General features: G+C 33.0%; 1 protein-coding gene across 5 annotated transcripts in view; it reads left to right on the top strand.

The window, feature by feature from the left end:
- Positions 1-18,956, top strand: part of KCNT2 (potassium sodium-activated channel subfamily T member 2) — a 271,111-nt gene that overhangs the window by 110,118 nt on the left and 142,037 nt on the right. For all 5 annotated transcript variants that reach the window (XR_002771293.1, XR_002771292.1, XM_012813477.1 and 2 more), the window contains one exon: positions 18,338-18,446. Coding sequence is in view for 3 of the 5 variants with exons in the window: in XM_012813477.1 (XP_012668931.1) it covers positions 18,338-18,446 (109 nt within the window). In the remaining 2 variants the exon portion in view is untranslated. The remainder of the gene's footprint in view (positions 1-18,337; positions 18,447-18,956) is intronic.

Raw genomic sequence — 18,956 nt, 5'->3', positions numbered from 1 at the left:
TACAGCATATAAAATTAAGAAACTGAAAAAATCCAGTAAGATTGTTTAAAAAGGATGCTATAATTTAGCAAAATATAAATATTCAAAAATGTATGAAGTAGTTTGCAAATAGTACCTAGTTTCTATTATGTTCTGATAACAAAGAATTTTAGAGGAAAGAGTAAGAAAGAATTAGAAACCAGCAATCTAAATAAAGTTCCCTATAATTTTTCTAGATTATTAAGTCATACATGCACAAAATGAAACTAAAGCCAGGCTAAAAGCAATGAGGAAATTATAACACAGCAAGCGCAGAGCTCACATAGAGTGGGAGGACTTTCAAATTCCGACCAGGCACAGTGGAAAGACCTTGGTGATCAGGAGAGTATTTGAAATCTTACAAAAGACATGGTTTGCTAGCAAGGTTGAACTGTCCCTGAAGTGAAAGCTCCTCCATATAGATCAGTATGCATTTTTTTTTGTTATATTACAGATTACCATTAATTTTTCAGGCTGCAGCAACATAAATTTACTAACTTTCGATTTCTGTGTGGGTCAGCATATTAGGAATGGGTCATCTGGGTCCTCTGTTCAAGGTGTCACCAGTCTATAAGAACTGGGTCTATAATATAATGGGTCTGTAATTTCTTTTGAGCCTTGTCAAATTCTTCCAAGTTCACTGGTTGTTGGCCAGTTTCAGTTCTCTGCAGATGCAGAACTTAGGCCGCTGCTCCTAGAAGCCTCATTACCTTCCCTGCCAGCTGACCTCCTCTACAACATGGGCACTTCCTTCTGAAGGCCAACAGGATGGCATGTGCTACAGCTTTGAATCTCGCCCTTTAAGAAGGTCCACTTCCTCATTTGGTCTTAAAGTCTACCAAGGATAATCTTCCTTTCTGTTAACAAAGACAACTGACTTTCCTTTCATATTTATAGTAACTTAATCACTGGAGTACATTCTCATCATACTAAGTTGCAATGCTTTCGTTGCATCTGTTTACGTGATCATATAGGTTATATTCAATGTATTAATATGGTGAATTGATCTAATTTTTAAATGTTATATGATCTTGTTGCCCTTGGATAAATTCCACTTGGTAATAATATATTCTTTTAGAATTACATAGTATTTATATCTAATTTGGTTTACCACATAGGTTAGGATCATATGCTCATGTTATCTCCTAAACAATAATACACTGAGTGTGGTGGAGAGAATGAAAGGAACCTCATGGGGGTGATTATTTAGGAAGCTATTATAGTTGTTGAGGTGAGAAATACTGAGAGAGAAAGCCAGAGCTGTGATAATGGAAATAAGAAGTGAGAATAGATTCTTGAAACATTTCTTATAATTTTTGTGGACATAATAATCAGTTGACTGCATGAGCCAAAGGAGAGTGAGAAATCGTTTTGATTTATCTTTGTGAGTCTCATCTTTCTTTTGTATGTCCTCACATTTAATATGAATTCTGTTATAGCAGATAACTGATTGATTTAGAGTTGCCTAGATGTGAGTTTCTTAAGTGCTTTATATCTCCAGCTGGATATTTAACTCTAATATTGAGAGTAAGTCAAAGATGTCTGCTCTTCCTATTTTTGTTTACCATTGTGCTGAACAGTATTATTGTTCAGGACATGTAGAACAGGAGCAAGGAATCTTGAAGGCCGCCTTAGAATTCTGCCTATTAACACTTCCTTTGCTAAGCTTAAAAAACAGGGCTTCTGCATACCAGATTGATCCTGTCAAGATGAAGACATTTCCAAGAAAGATAAAAATTTAAACATTGTATAAAGTAACATTCACATCAGCCAGTATCTAATCAGCATTACCAGACAAGTCAATAAGCGTAACATTCCAACTGACAGTAATTAAGGCAGAGAGCAGTGCTGTCCGACATAAACTTACTTGCAGTAAATACAGGAACAGGGAACAAGTTTTTAGTGATTTTGTGAGGCCAGGATTATTTGATTAGGCCAAAGCCAAACAAAGACATTATGAGAAAAAAAAAATTACAAACTTACAGATGCAAAAATGATAAACAGATCAATAATAAATAAAATTCATTACTGTATATAGAAAGAATATATTATACCCAAATGGAGTTTATCCCTGGGCTACAAGATCATATAACATTTAAAAATTACATCAATTCACCATGTTAATACATTGAAAATAAGTTATATGATTACATAAACAGATGCAATGAGGGCATTTGAAAAAAAATCATGTACATGTTCTTAAAAACTTGTGCACACTGGAAATAGGAAAAAGCTAACATTGCATTTATCTTCTACTGGTTTAACCCTAATATTGAGAGCAAGTCAAAGATGTCTGCTCTATTTCTGTTTACCATTGTGCTGAAGATCTTAACTTATGTGATAAAGCAAAATAGGTAAAGGAAGAAAGAAAACTTACATTGTTGGAAAAGAAATAGTAAAACTGTCTTTATTTATAGACTTATAGATGAAATGACCTTTCTATAAAAATGGTAATGAATCTAAAAAGCGATCAAAAGAGCATGAAGCTAGTAGAGCCAATGAATGATTTAGAAAGATCAAGATCCTCCTTATACAAATATAATTTTTTTTAATACTTGTGATGATAAATTGGAAACTTAAATATAACCTTTATAATGACATCAAAAATATGAAATATTTATGAGGAAATTTAATCAAATATGTACAGGTCTTCTTATACAGTGAAACTATAACATTGCTGAGAAAAATTTTAAAAGGACTTACATGTGCTAAGAAATATTACCATAGGTTGGAAGACAATATTTTTTAGCAATTTTAGTTACACTCAAATTTTTCTATAGATTGAAAAAACTTTCAATTAAAATCATAACAGAATCTTCCACACTGTACCCCCAAAGTGCATCAATGTACACAGTTACCATTCAATAAAAAAAAAAAAAAATTAGTCTGATTTCAAAATGGATGTAAAACATAAACCATAATCAATCACCATAACAAGGATCCATGTCAGGAAATCTGTAGTATCTGGTTTAGGGCTTTACTGTAATGATAAAGTTTTCGAGACAAAGTGGAATTTTCATGTTGATAGACAAATAAATTAATGGCTCAACCTATATTTTCAAGTGGATCAACATATATTTTCAATGGATTCTCAACAAAGATGCCAAGTTAATTCCTTGGGGAGGTGATAGTCTACAATAGATAGTTGTTATCAACTTAATATTTTTTTGGAGTAAAAAAACAATTAGATCTTGAGACTTACCTCAGCACCATATGCTTAATATTAACTTGAAATAGACCATATACTTAAAGTAAAAGGTGAAACTACACAGTACCTAAAAAGAAATGTAGGAGAATAGTCTCATAATCTTGGGTAGCAAATATTTCTCAGCTAGGGTGCAGAAAACACAAGCCATAGAGAAAAAAATATGATAAATTGGCTTTCATCCAAATTGTACCTTCCAGTATTCATAAGATATTATTCAAAAAATGAAGTCCTAGATGTCTATTAAAATATTCACAATGAATGTGTGTGAGTAAAACTTGTACTTAACACACACACATGTGTGTGTGCACTCCTATAATTCAATATTGATACCAAACCATTAAAAAAGTGTAAAAACTGATTGGACATGGCACACAAAAAAGCATATACAAATGACCACTAAGCATGTAAAGGACATTCAATATCACTAATCACTCATGAAATGAAGATTGAAATGTAATACAGTTTCACTCACAGAATGGTGTGGGTTAATAGGACTCTCAGTATCTTGTGACTGGAGCGCTAATGCCTTTTGAAGCATACATATATGTTAGTGGGAAAGATTTTTTTGAATTTTGGATGACTGTTAAAAAAAATGCAAGCATCTGTGTAGCAAAGCTTAAAACATGGAAAACATATAGGTATGATAGATGGATTCGGGAGGACTGTAAGCTGACCGGAAGGGGCTAATTATATTATAAGGTGATACAGGAATAGGTGAATTCCATGTAGGGGAATGCAGGTGAGTTATACTTGAGTGTAAACACAAGAAGAAACTGAGGTGGAAAATAATGTAGTGAGTCAACAGCAACAGAAAAAAACATAATATGGCTGTAGCAAGATAAAGGACTGAGATCGAAAAGCAAGGCAAGGATGAGATTATGAAAAACTTCAGAATTCATTTTAAGGATTTTGGACCTTTATCTTATGAATAAGGGAAAGTACTGAAGAGTTGTCCGGTTGAATGTCATTTTAAACTATTTGTTCTTAGAATGCCATTCTGGAGGTAATGTTGGGACTACTTGATGGGGAGAATAGATATGAGTGTATTTTTTATAGAAGGTAGTACAGCATACATATGCAGAAATCCAGAGAGGGGGAAGACTTCAGTTAATATCTATTTATACAATTACATGATTGTTTCATGAAGAAAAAATATGAGCTACACATAAATTTAAATAAAAATACATCCAGTACAACTTTATTTATTGTAGGAATAAATGTAGAAAGAAGAAAAATATCTAGCCATATAAGAGTGGATACATGAAATGTGGTATGTATGAAGAACTTAGTATCATCCAACTATAAGTCATTATTAGAGAATACACTAAAATGAAAAGAAATATATATGAAATATACAGGATATGAAATTCTTTAAAGTAGCATGATTTTATTAATATTCATGTATATGAAGTTATATTTTCATTTTTTTAAATAAATATATAATACTAGGTAGAAAGCCGGTCTGTTGATTATGATTATTTTTAATTTAATTCTAGACTTTTGCATTTAAACATTCTTCTCATAAGATCTAAATTATCATTTATAATTAATGCCCTGATAAAATTTGTGAATGTTTATATCTAAGCAGAGAACATGTTATTCAATTACAACTAGGGTTATATAGTGTAGACTATCATAATTTGTTTATGTGAACTGACATAATTATTTCTGGGAGTAAAAGATGATGCATATAAAGTTATGACTGTGCTAAATTGATATATTGCTACATTTTAACCCACAATCAAATCTCATTTAATATTTTTATATACCCACTTTCATTTGTGCCAAGCTCTTATTTAAGACATAAAGTTCCTCTGTCTAGTAAATCATAAGGACTAAAATTGATGAGTCTGACAGTACCTACTTCATGAAAATGTTAACTCAGTATTCATGAGGAATGAAAACTAAGGCAATATAAAAAGTGGTAGCTATTTTTAAAAATCGCCAAGCAGAATGTATTTAGAAGAATTTCTAAGGTAATAGTATGTGTACTTTTTAGTGTTTAATACACAATATCAGTTCAGTTTGTTCTCCAGAAGTGTGTGACTTACACTTGCACAAGTGGGCAACGTTAACTTTTGCCCTTTGATTGAATAAAAAATAATATGAGAACTATAGTAATAGTATGGTTATAATAATATAGTAATAGTACTAGTCAACATTTATGTAGTACTTACTATGGGCATGGACTGTTGTTTCAAAGCACTTTTTATTGGTTAACTCATTCTCATCACAACCTTCAGGGGTAGTATATTATCTGTAGCTGCGTATTTACTCCAAAACTTTGTGGTATAAACAACAGTGAACATTTATTATCTCATAATTTCTGTAGGTCAGGAACTTTGGAAATTAATAATTGGGATATTTATGACATTGCTATGAAGATGTCAGTTGGGACTGTATTTATCTGAACACTTGATTTGAGCTGGAAGATTGCCTCTGAGGTAGTTTCCTCATATGGTTGGCAAGTCAATCTAGATATTGGTAGATCCTGGTTTCTTACCATGTGGACTTTCCTTAGGACTGCTTGATTCATGTTGTGGCCGGCTTTACCTAGAGCAATTGATCCAATAGAGAACAAGGGAGAGTCAAAATGCCTTTTGTGACATAGCCTTGGATGTAACACTCTTGTCATTTCTGCAGTATCCTTTTAATTACACAGATCAGCCCTGTTCTTTGGAGGATGGAAGTACTCAAGGCATGAATGCCAGGATGTGAGAATCATTAGGGCTTAAGCTGGAGGCTGGCTACATAACAGGCAGATTCTATTATAATGCCTGTTTTACAGATGAAAAAAACTGAGACACAAAGATAGTATGAAGAGAAACATAGATGACACCACACCTTAAGTAGTAGAATAAGGACTTAAATTCTCATTCTCCATCTCTAGAATGTGTGCTTTTAAGAGATATGTGGTATTCCCTCTAATTGTTCAATCAAATGTACAACAGAGTACAGAGTTGTACATTTTTGTGTATTTACTATTTAATGTATGCATGCATTTGGATATAAAATACACCCCTGTGCTCTTATTTTCTACAGAGGTGATTATTTTTCTTTCTTAATGAGTTATAAGAATTTCACATCTCCTAAAATTATTTATGTTTCAACTTTTTATATACAATCATATGTCCCATAATGAGATTTTGGTAAAGGAGAGGCCACATATACTGCCATGATCTTATAACATTGTAACACTGAATTTTTAATGTACTTTTTCTATATTTAAATATGTTTAGATACACAAATGCATACCATTGTGTTACAGTTGTCTATAGTATTTGGTATAGTAACATGCTATACAGGTTCAAAGCTTTGAAGCAACAGGCCCACCATGTAGCATAGGAGTGTAGCAGGCTGTACTGTCTAGGCTGCTGTGAGTACGCTCTGTGATATTCACACAACAACACAATGTCAAATGGCACATTTCTTAAGGCATATTTACATTATTAAGCAGAACATGACTATTTTTTTCCCCAAATTTGCAAGTTGTCCATGGGTTATGTTTATGGTGTTTTGAATTAATGGCAGTTGTATCTTTTCTTCAAATTTATCAGCATGTTCCTTATGGATTTTGCCTCTGAATTATCTGTGGGTTCATCATTTAATAGTTCAAATCAGTTTTTCAAAATAATTTTCCTAAAGTTACTTTCTTAAAGGCAGAATTTTTAGCAACTCCTAGGTTAACCCCTGAGGTTAAAAATAGTGTGTTGATAGTAGAGAATTGGAATGCCAAACTGATTTTATTTCTTGGAATCTGTTGATGTGAATATCATGTTAAAGAGTTATCAGGTCTGTTTGCTGGTGTTTGAAGATGGTGCTGTTGGGGCTGGACAATCCATAGTAGGCAAGAACTCCTAGCAAGGCAAAACATTTGGCTCAATTGTTTCATTAAATTAATCTCACTTTGCATTAATATCTATTTGTCTGTCTATCTATCGATCTATCTATCTATCATCTATCTATAATTCTGTAAGAAGAATAGACCTTTTGGAGGGAGAGGAAAAGAAGATATAGTTGTTTTCAGAGACTTCCAAAAAACAATCAATGACAAAAAAGTGGGTCCTGAATGTCTAATACAAGGGATGTTCCCTTGTCCACAATAATGGTGCTTCCAAAATCAGCTGTAACAGATTGTAGAAGACAGTTATAAATTTGGCTGTGAGTTGTCGACTGCCAGGGAGGATCAGGCAAATTGTAGCATATTTCCTCTTTGGTAAGGAAAAGGTGTGGACTCATATAAAAGATATTTCTATATATCATCTATTTTTGCAAAAGGGAAAACTTTATTTATTATAGAGCTTTATAATTTACTGTGTGCTTTCCTGAGTCATATTAATCTGAAATTAACAGTTTTATACAGCTTTATTGTGGCATGCTTAACAAATAAGACAGTATGAGTTTAATGGGTGGAATGTGATGATTTTGTGTACATATATATATTATGAAATTATTAACATTAACTTAGTTAACATGCCCATTATCTCACATAGTTCCCCTTTTTTGTGTTTATGTTTAGATATTGAAGGTCTATTTTCTTAGCAACTTTCAATAAGTAATACAGTATTGTTAACTATACAATAGTTACAGCTTTTTATGATGGATTAAAATAACAATGCCTTTTTATCTAATGTGATACTAAGTACAGTTGTCAAAAGACTTTCATGCTTGTAAAGGACTCAGACTTACTCCTTGTGACTCCAAATCAAATGATCCTTTAAGACAAGCACGCAGCACCATTTAATAGGACTTTCCTACTTTGTATTGCATTTCTGTAAGTGCTAGGGTAGTATTTTAATCATCATAGAATGCTTGCTTCAGGAAATCCATTTTCTGAGTTAATTGACAAGAATTTCCTGAGTTAGAGTAAAAAACAGATTTGTGACAGAAGATATACCCAGACCTTTTCATCACTCCAAGTGATTCAGTCTTACAATATTCAGCCCATAAATTTCCAAATTCAATCTTCTATCTTTCTTACTCATTCATCTAGTGCTATTTAAACATTCTGCTTCCTTGAAACTTCTAATGCTGTGTTATTCCACATGTGATCCAAAGACCAGTTTCATTTTACAGAACTTACCAGGCTACAAAATTTTGAATATAATGATTGAGAGTAGGTATCTGGAAATTTGGTAGGAGCTTGACATTATGCCATCCAAGAGCATACTTGTCTCTTTGAAAAGCATATAGACTAGTTTGAGTTAAATCAAAATTATAAGTGAGTCACTATGTATGTATGCCAGTCATGCCCAATCAAACTGTGTATGTGTCTGCAGTGGGTTAGAAATCACAAAGATGAGAAAACCGGTCCTTGATCCCAAAGAGCTTGAGAAACATTACTCTAAACAGCGGTTCTCAACTGTGGGCCAGACCCACAGGAACTGTATTAAAAGGGCTGCGGCATTAGGAAGGTTGAGGACCACTGCTCTAATGCATCATCAGCCTAGAGCCCCATATGCCTGTTGCCTTTCCTCTAATTTTTACCTCTTTAAACAAACTGAACTCGATAGTCTGCCATTTCATTCAGTCAGGCTCCTATCAGTATTCTGCTTTCCTTTGTTTTTATTTCTTTCCATAGCCCGTGGTTGAAAATAAACAGTCACATTAACAAATAAAATTTCATATAGTTGGATCCTCATTTCCTGCTCCATAACTCAGTACTACTAGAAGAATACTACCCAGTGGGTCATCTTTGTGCTGCCACAAACTAACATTGAGGCAGATTACTGCAGCCCTAACACTGTAGTATTTTTTTTCATATCTAATAATTCACTTCTTCTTGTATTTATTATTTCAAATTTATCTCATTTTCTAATTCTCAGAAATACAGGAAGCTAATATATGAAATTTTTCTTGAATTTTGCAACATAGATTCTAATTGTTATTTTATTTCAGTTATTGCTTCTTGCTGTTTTGCTATTATAATTGAAGGATTTGTGTGCTGGATCTCTTTGCCTCCCAAGCCTGTCGGCATCTTTGTAATTTTTTCTCTCCTTAATCCTCACATCTCCTTCTTTGTCAATGTATTTTGATAAACATTAAAATGTCTTCCTACTTTTCCCATTCTATTTTTAAGAAAATTACCTCTGTAGATTCTCTATACTTTTAAATTAACTTTTTCTTGATTATCCTTAAAACCTTAGTTTAAACATCATTTCCTTAGTGATTCTTTTCTTGATTGCCTAGAGCAAGCATGGTGTCCTTTTATATGTCCTCATAGAGCACCTGTGTTTATTTTCTTTTTAACATGTTACAGTTTTTATTTACTACTAATAAATCACCTAGAGACCTTCAAAGACTCTTTGAATCGTAATCACTTAAATTACTTTACTCCTGCCATGATTTTGTTTTTTGTGATTGAAAAGGAGTGAAATATATTTCCAGGGCAAACTTGCCTACACTGCCCCCAGCCTTCTTTATTACATGATGGGTGTTCGGGGAACTTGGTGGCTGTATTTTCTCAGTAGCCATTTCAGTTTAACGGCTGCTCCAGACATTTGTTCATCTGATAGCAAAATGGTAATCATTAAAGTGGTTTCAGGAGAGGGAAAACTGCTAAACTATGTTTCCCATTTTAAATGCTGCTTAATCAGTTTTTGAGTTGTATGGCTTTTGTAGAGTTCTTGGTTGGCAGTCTGAATTTAAATAAATAATGGAATTGGTCACTAGTGACTTTACTGCTCTGAATATTTGATTACTAAGAACTGTTTAACATGGTATACATCATAGAGCTTTTGTAAGGCTTAATGATATATATGTATCATTTAGCATAAAAACCAAAATATTGGTAGATATTATTTATTAATAGGAAGCTTAATAACCATATTTTGTACTATTATAAGCTAAAAAGGAAAGAATACTTTTGGTTAGAATCTAAAGATATTTAAGTCATAAAGACAATTTCTCAAAAAATATTGACTGGTATGTTCTTCTGAGAAGTCTAAAATAAAGGGAATTTTATAAATTAAAACTGTTTTGCTCTAGGATGCAGAAAATATGACTCACCTTTTGAGCATTTAATTAGCTGGATGCATTCAAAGACGTTATAGCATTAAAATAAGTATTCAAGCAATTAGAAAAAAACAAACATGCTATTGCACATGATTTTATTGATGCAAAATATATGTGTCTTACAGAATACTGCAAATTTCAAACTGGTTTGGATTCTACATATTTAATAAGCATTTTTATATTTAGATCTTGTGAAACTAAGTGACTTTTAAAAATTTACTTAAATCTATTCTTAGCCATTCAGTGCTTGAATGCCTCACAATCTTTGAATTGGCAAAATCTCTGATGTGCATGTGTGTGCCCCTGTTCACACCCACACACACGAATTGGTTATTTTATTGATTGAAATAAAAAAATCAAAATAAAATTCACTTGATTGCTAGATTTTGTGTGTTTTTGTATAAGAAAAAGACAGCGTTTGCAGAAATAAAACCTTTATGCTTATAAAATAATCTAATAAGCAAGGGATATACAAAATATTTTATAATGCAATTTGACCATTTGCTCTATGTAATAAACTTTCTCCTCATAAAATGAAAATGAACAACATTTACTTATTTACTTTTTTTAAATTGACCCTGGTTTGTGTTGCTATTTAAAAGGTCTTTTCCAAGGGATATTTGATTTCTGCAAATCAAAATCCAAGACTAGATTGGTTTAGTGCATTTTCCACTGTTTACTGCTTTCCAAAGAGCCGTTGCCTAGCAACTGCATGGAAGAAGCTTCTGGTACTTTAAAATTGTACAAGAGCTCAGAAAATACTGTGATGCAGACTTTAAAAAATGTTTTAACTTGTTAAAAAGTAATTAACAATTTTATTTTGTAGAGTAAAACAACTTGAAATAGCTTTGATGCATATTTATTAATAAATTTGTCTTATTGTAATTGTTGATTTTTAAAGCTTTTAAATTGAAAATGATAAATACAATAGTAAGAAAGAAGAAACCAAGACTCTCAAATACTAGTGTTTTTAAAGTCATATCCTTTTCAAACTCTTTGCCAGCCCATTAACAGTTTGATGTTCATCCTTGAATACTATTTTCAGACACACGTACTAATCTCCATATGAAGATTCATGCAGAATTTAGTGTTCCTTTTTCTTTTTTTTACAAAAAATGAAGTCATGTTTTAATTGTATAAAAGTGGGTTTATGTTGTTTTGCCAAGTACATTTTTAAAATATATTGTTGGCATTGTTTCAAGAGGGTTTACTGAAACTTGTGTTTTTATTTCTAATAATCCATGATTGTGATGATATATAATACTTGTTTAGAATTCTCATTATCATTTTTCCTCAGAAAACCCTATGAGGTATATGCCATTGTTATTCACATCTTAGAGATAATGCCAGTTGGGTTCAGTGGGATCAAGAAACGTGCCTATGTTTTGGTACCCTCAATGGTGACACCACCTGATCTTATGTGCTTATGTTTTATACAGATGCAACAGAGGGGAAAGAGCTAAAACAACACACAAAGTGTCAATGGATGAGAGAAAATAGAATGCATATTATTTTGAAATAAGAAATACTTTCTTCAATAAGGGAGCATGAAGTTAGAAGCCATAAGGAAAATATGTGCAGATTGGATAGTTGATGAGGAGTTATCTTTGTTTGCATAAGCAAAGCTGGGCTTTTGCTACATATATTCTCACCAGCAAGAAGGAAAGAGTTGAGAAGTGGTTTTGTATACAAAAAATAATCTAGAATTTGCACATTTCTGCACATGTCACATTGGACAAACCCATATCTCTCTAAAAGAAAAACTGAGAAATATAATTTCTGCCAGAGTAGTCATACATCCAGCTAAAATATCGAAATGGGTTGAGGGGAAATAAGAGCCTCTGCTACTAAAAGGAAATAAGGAAGAATGATTACTGTGGGTGATATATTTTCAGGCACAGTTCAAGCCTTCGGCTGCCCATGTGTTGGTGATAGGACACTCATTTATTTTCTATGAAGGGTATTTGAAAGCCCCATCAAATGCTGCTTACAGGATATATGGATGATATGAAGTCAGATGTTGATGAGGCTCCCAATAATCTGGCAAGATCTGCACAAATGAATTTGCTAGTTGTTTCCACACCACCTCCACATGTGTATACAATAAAATAACGAGACAGCTGTAATAAAATGATGGTTTTTCGAAAAAAAACCAGAAGGTACCTAGCACTTATTGGCCCATAGCATGCCCTTGGTGCCCAAATTGAGAAGCCTACAATGTAGTATAGCAGATTTCCTGATTAAACCCTGTTCTGCTTTTGGAAAGTAACTCTTTTGTGTATTCTTACCTATTGGCCTTTGTTCGCTGTTCTCTGTGGCCACTGCTGAAGTTGAAATGGAATGGCTTTTTCCAGTATTTTTATGTAGCAGTAACAATACTCAAAATTATTTTCTAGAGACTTATTTAAACTTGTCCTATTTACTGATTTTTGTTGCCTTGCTCCTGTCTCTCTCTTGATTATAATGAGGGGAGCTACCTTGGCATCATCTGGAACAGGTCTGTGAGGGAACACAACACAGGACTTTAATCTTGCCATGTATCTGTGGCTGAGAAGTCTTAATTGGAAGCTTCTGAAAAAGGCTCTGAAAGGGAGTGTTATCTCTTGCTGTTTAAGGTACTCACTTTTTCAGTTCTTGAAGTGACTGGATTCCTGGATTCTTGGTTAGATTTTTGCTTACAAGCAAACAGTGCCCTCCTTATCAGAGTTCTAGGCCCTGCTCTCTCTGTTTGCAAAGTAATCTATTCTTACCTCAGATCATCTCTCTGCATGTACCTGAATGGAATCACCAAGCCACTGTCAACACCTATTAGTATTCTTGCCCTTCACACATCTCTTCTAGATGTGGCTTTGTACACAAGTGGTTTCTGCATACGGAGGGGGAAATGGCAGTTCCTATTACAGATATCTTTCTACATTATGCATTTTATAATACTTAAGTTTTATATGACTTTGTCTTTTAATTTTAATTAGAAAATTATTTTATAAAAACTGGCAGTTTACAACTCAAAATGTTTTAAAAAGGAAAATACAAGTATCTGATAAACCTTAAAAAGTGCTCAATCCCCTAGCTCACTCTCTCCAATAATTCTCCATAATACTTAATGATATTGATTGCCATGAAAATAATTCTTTTAATATCTTATACTCATGTTTCTATAATTTCCCTTCTTTAATTATTAACCATTCCATCTCAGCAACTACTCCTAGATCATACTCTAGGAGTATGATCATACCAATAAATGTGACTTCTTAATAATCCCCTATTCCTGAGTCTCCCTCTCTGACCACCAGTTCCTGTCTTCTAGTTTGCACACTCGAATACAGAACTGCACCTGTCTTTTGACCCTATGAGATCTACAATTAATTTCTCCTGCATGATGTTCGCTATCGTTTACACCTACAGATTCTGCCTTTCCTTCTCAGCCTATTTGCATTTCATAACACATCTTTATAGCTATTCTTTCTATTTACCCTCAATTACTGGACTTTTCTCCACTAGTCTTATTTGTATGTCAAAAATCAACCCTAGTTAAATCTAATCCTCTGGGGGTTTGGCGTTAACTTCCATGCATTTGAATGTGGCTAAAGGAAAAAACAAACAAACATGAAGACACCCTGCAATTGTCAATCTCCAAACTCCTCTCTAATCATCATTTTTACCTACTTCACACCACAGGAAGAAAAAAAATTGTAAACTTCTGCAGATACTTCTACCCACAAACCTGTATTTATACCCATATGTTCTGCCTTCTCTCCTCTTATTACAGATGAACTATTTTAGCAGTAATGTAACTGACAAAGGGGAAGGAAAAGGTGGGACATCATGTTAGTAAGATCAGTAAAATTCTGATTGTCTATGAATCACATTTAAGGAATTTGAAATATCTCTTGTATGTTTTAGGATTTGAGAAAGATCATTAATCCATTTGTCAGATCAAACAGCACCGTCCACCAGCACTATTGGTGGTAGTGGAAATGTCTATACCTGCACCATCTAACACTGTAGCCAGTAGCCACAAATGCTATTGATATCTTAAAATGTGGCTAGTATGATAGAGATACTGTGTTTTGTTATTTGTACTTAATTTTCTTTTTTAAAAATTTAAACAGTCACATGTTACTACTCTTTTGGACATCATAGTTTTGAAAGGGTAATAGATTGTCAAAGTCAAAGTAAAATGTAGAGACAAATCTCTAATTTAAACATTTTATTTGGGAATCACAGATTTGGGATTTGGGGCCTGTTACAATTATCTTCAGTGTGTCCAAAGAACAAAGAGAAGTTTAGGGGGTTTTATGAAAAGAGAAGTGTTCTGTATTGATTTGAAAGAAAGCACATTGGCACTACAGAAGCTTTGGGGAGCTAGCAAGCTCAGATTGATGAGAAATGGTGATTAAAACCTATCATTTCAGCAGCTACTAGGTAAAACTGGTCTTAGTGTCAGAGCAGGCCATTTTAGCAGCTGGCTTTATGGAACATTAAATTCTTGGCGTGGGTGCTATGTGCCCTGAGTGCTTTTTTCCCTGGCTCCCTGACTCTGATTTAGTTGAGTATGACAAGAGTGACCCAGTTCATATAAATCAACTCTCATAAGGTAGAATGCTGAAGACTTGGAAAACATGAAGACCAGTTTAGGAAGCTGTTCCATTAGCCTAGATGAGAACATCAGAGTTCCAATGTGTTCCAAAAGTTCCAGAGTGTCCAAAATCTGAACATTCTGAAAAGTCTTATATTTTCCTTACTGGGAAAATATAAAAATATATTTCATTCAGTGAGTAAGATACATTACTCCCTTTCTAAAATCTGAATTTTTTAAATTCTGAAACCTGATATCTGGTCCTTAAGAATTATGGATAGGCATTGGAAACCTGTAGTAAGTTGTGAGAATGGAAATGGGGGGGGGACTTTAGTAGCAAAATTATTAAACTTTGGCTCTCTTATGGTATTGAGAAATAAGGGGTAAAGTAGCATGAAAAAATACTTTCAGTTTTTTAAGTTCAGGTTAAGGGTTGATGGTTAGTGTTAAAAACTAAGTGTCCCTAGAATAAGGATGGATTTGGACCTGAGAGGAGAGGTCTAGAGATATAATCAGTTCTATTTCATAGGTTAGGGTTTAGCTCTCTTTAGTATATTAAGATTATTACGCACTTGAATATTCTGTCATATCCCTTTTCCTCTGTATGCCATTCATTGGGATTAAATAGATTTTTTAAAATCAGAAGATACTAATTTTACTTTTATCTAATAAAGGCTTTCATTATGAACTTATTTATCTAACAATGGTTTTCATTGTGTCTCATCAAACACACCCTTTTTACAATAAATATTATGCAACACTTTCTTTACTACTTTGTAATAAAATTCAAAATACATATAACTGTCTACATACATAAATTTCTAATTATAATAATATACTTATAATATGAAACAGAAACAAAAGGGAGATGATAATAAAGAAGCAAGTTTTTCAATAGGTAAATGCTCAAGAATAAATACACAAGAAAACACGATGGAATAAAGAGATGCTTTAACCAATGACCTTGTGCCAAGCTACAGATGATAACTGATACTGATAATATATAGTAATCAAATGTTTATATTGACTCACATGCAATTCTAGACATAAAGTTAATTTTCTCATAATTTATGAAGCAAAGCAGTTGAATCCCTAGACAATTCAGTATACGTGAAAAGTACAAAGATGTACAAAAGTACATGTACAAAAGTACAAAGTACAAAAATGTACTTTATATTCATGTGTAAAATCGCCACCAGGAATGGTAGCATGTGTGTATATACTTTTAGCTCAGAGGGCTGATGGACACCGCAGAACCTTTTTTTTTTTTTTTTTTTTTTTTTGGTAGAGACAGAGTGTCATTCTATTGTCCTCAGTAGAGTGAGTGCTCTGGTGTCACAGCTCACAGCAACTTCCAACTCTTGTGCTTAGGCGATTCTCTTGCCTCCACCTCCTGAGTAGCTGGAACCACAGGTACCTGCCACAACGCCCAGCTATTTTTGTTGTTGTTGTTGTCATTGTTGTTACAGTTTAGCCAGGGCCGGTGCCCTCCTCACTGAACCACAGGCGCTGCCCTACACTGCAGAACTTCTACTAGAAAAAAGGCATATATAAATACAAAAATGACTACTTGAAATTTTACTCTTTTTCTTCCTTCTGGTTTCCAGTGATAGTGTAGTTTTTGAAAAATTAGCTAGTGCAATACAGTCTTCCCATAGCCATTCCTTGCAAATTCAGATGCACACATTCATTGAAAAAAAGGAAAAGAAAAAGAGTCTTGATTTTTTAATTATTGTAGGAAAATAAGATGTATCACACATGTACCACATTTTCTCTATTCTCCCTACAGAAGAAAAGATGGTTTGTAATAAGGAAAAGTTAATAATTGCATGCAGCATTGCATAAGTAGTAATCATACCTTCCAAATTTTCTGTTACAGTGTGGATTTTTAAAAATTTTATATTATGTCATAATAAACGTACATATTTCTCTCAAATCATATGTTCCCATTTTTAATTTGAAATTTATGTGTCTCCTTTGTACTGCTATCATCTGATTCTAAAGTAATAAGATCCTACATTTAACAGTTTGGTTACTCTATCTTCACAAATTTGCTATACACACTCAAAAATTATTTTGAGATGTATTGAAATGGTGTTTTAAAGACACTGTTCTTTTGTGAATCTTCTGTACATCTCTCTCATTCACAATTGGATTTAGAATCTGCTTGCCTTTCCTGTGAAACATAACATATCATAATTATGTATTTTTAAAATTTTCTTTAAGGTCATCATAATATATTGACAAGCACAGAGAGAGGTTTACTATTAGGAGGTCCTTGTTATTTTTTAAGAGCAAATCCTAGGATACAGTTATACTGTACTTCTTTCACAAAGTGTGAAAGAGAGAAAAAAAGAGTAAATGAAAGCAATAGAAAAAGTAGTGAGCTTTTTCATGTGCTGAAACAGAAGAGTAAGGTCAATATTTGTCAGACTGACGCATTTGCTAAACCATCTCCCAAGTAACCTTTTCCTGTTTCCTCATAAATGTATGATGTATGTGTTCTTTATAGATCTGGCTCACTGACAAATTCAATCTTCTGTTTCTTAATTTAGCTAAAACTGCTATTTTCTGGCTTAGAATATGTATTTTCTTAGAAATTTAAACATTGTCTTTATTTTGAATACCAGCTATAATCATTTGCTTGGGTAGAGAGGTTCTGTTTTGTTTTGTTTTTTTCCAAAGTAAACAATGTTTACTCACTTCTCGAAAAATGACTTTTGGGGAAAATAGAATATCTGGCATCTGGGCCTTCATTCCTGCATGATAATAATATACTTGGCTTGAGTAGCATAATCCTCTCTAGATGTGCCCTACACCCCCCTATGTGCTGTCATTTCTAGCACTCTGTTATTTTTAGGTGATTGAATTTCAGTTGACATTTATTATCTTTTCTGGCTGGACCCTATCATCTTTTGAGTTTATGATTTCAGGTCTTCAGGTTAAAGTGCAATTTCAGTTTCAGTTTGTTTTAGTGTTAATGTTTTTGATTGATGCTACAGTTTTTTTCATAGTTTAAAACCTATTACTTATATGCAAGGCACATAATGTCAACCACATCTTTCTGCAACTTATGCTGTATTATTATGAATTTGATAAATTAATACTGCTTTAAATCAAGGTGCTATTTCATACCATAGAATGTTCAGAATTAAAGGAGACTTTATAAAGGATTTGATAAATTTTTCAGACTGTACTCGAATCTGCATACAACTCGCCTCCTTAAATAGATGAAACATAGGAAGATTCAACATTTACCAAAACTTGTAAATTTGGGTAAGACAGAATTAGGCTAGTTCTCCACGCCCTACTCCAGTCATCCAACCCATACTCTAATACTCTTTCTTAGTAAATATATTCCCTGGGGATAAAACGGCACATGTAAAAACATCTTTAAAAACAAGTATATTTTATATTGAGACTTCCACAATTTTATTCATCATGTTTTAAATTTAATATTTAAAAATATTACTCTCCCAAGGTAAATTATTCTAATTTACCTATTTTATTTCAAACAGATCATGTTGTCTGTGAAGAAGAGTTTAAATACGCCATGTTAGCTTTAAACTGTATATGCCCAGCAACATCTACACTTATTACACTACTGGTTCATACCTCTAGAGGGCAGTAAGTATATTTTTTCTTAAGATAATATATTTTAAATTATATTTTAAAAATTTAAGTGTAGTTATGTGATTTGGAAATACAGTAGCCAAGGTGTGTAGCTAGATATGTAACTATTTGTATTTGTGTGGATTATTTTTATCTGATAGATACATACATGTTTAGGAGTCCAAGACATATATAGAAAATTAGCAGTGATTTGCTGTCTTTTCTCAGTAAATTTAAGATAGTTTGTTACATTCTCAATTCTAAGCGTGTGCATCATTTGTTAGGCGTAAGGTTAGGGCACAGTTTCTATTTTCAAGGTTAATACTTATGCAGAAAATGAAAATAAATTCTTTAAATCAAAGTAAGAATTCTGACAGAGGGTAAGAATTTAAAACCATTTTTTCTGTTCCTGGGGTAAGTTTTATATTAAAGCTCTATATACATAATTGTTCTCAGAATTACAATTTTTCAATTATTATGGAATAATAGCAAAGTACATGTATAAAATTAGGGAATAGTCCAATA

This window comes from Otolemur garnettii, unplaced genomic scaffold, assembly GCF_000181295.1.
Source record: "Otolemur garnettii isolate 467f Iridium unplaced genomic scaffold, OtoGar3 scaffold00265, whole genome shotgun sequence".
Lineage (NCBI taxonomy): Eukaryota > Metazoa > Chordata > Mammalia > Primates > Galagidae > Otolemur > Otolemur garnettii.
The sequence above is the reverse complement of the archived record's forward strand: the minus strand, read 5'-3'. Positions and strand labels throughout refer to the sequence as shown.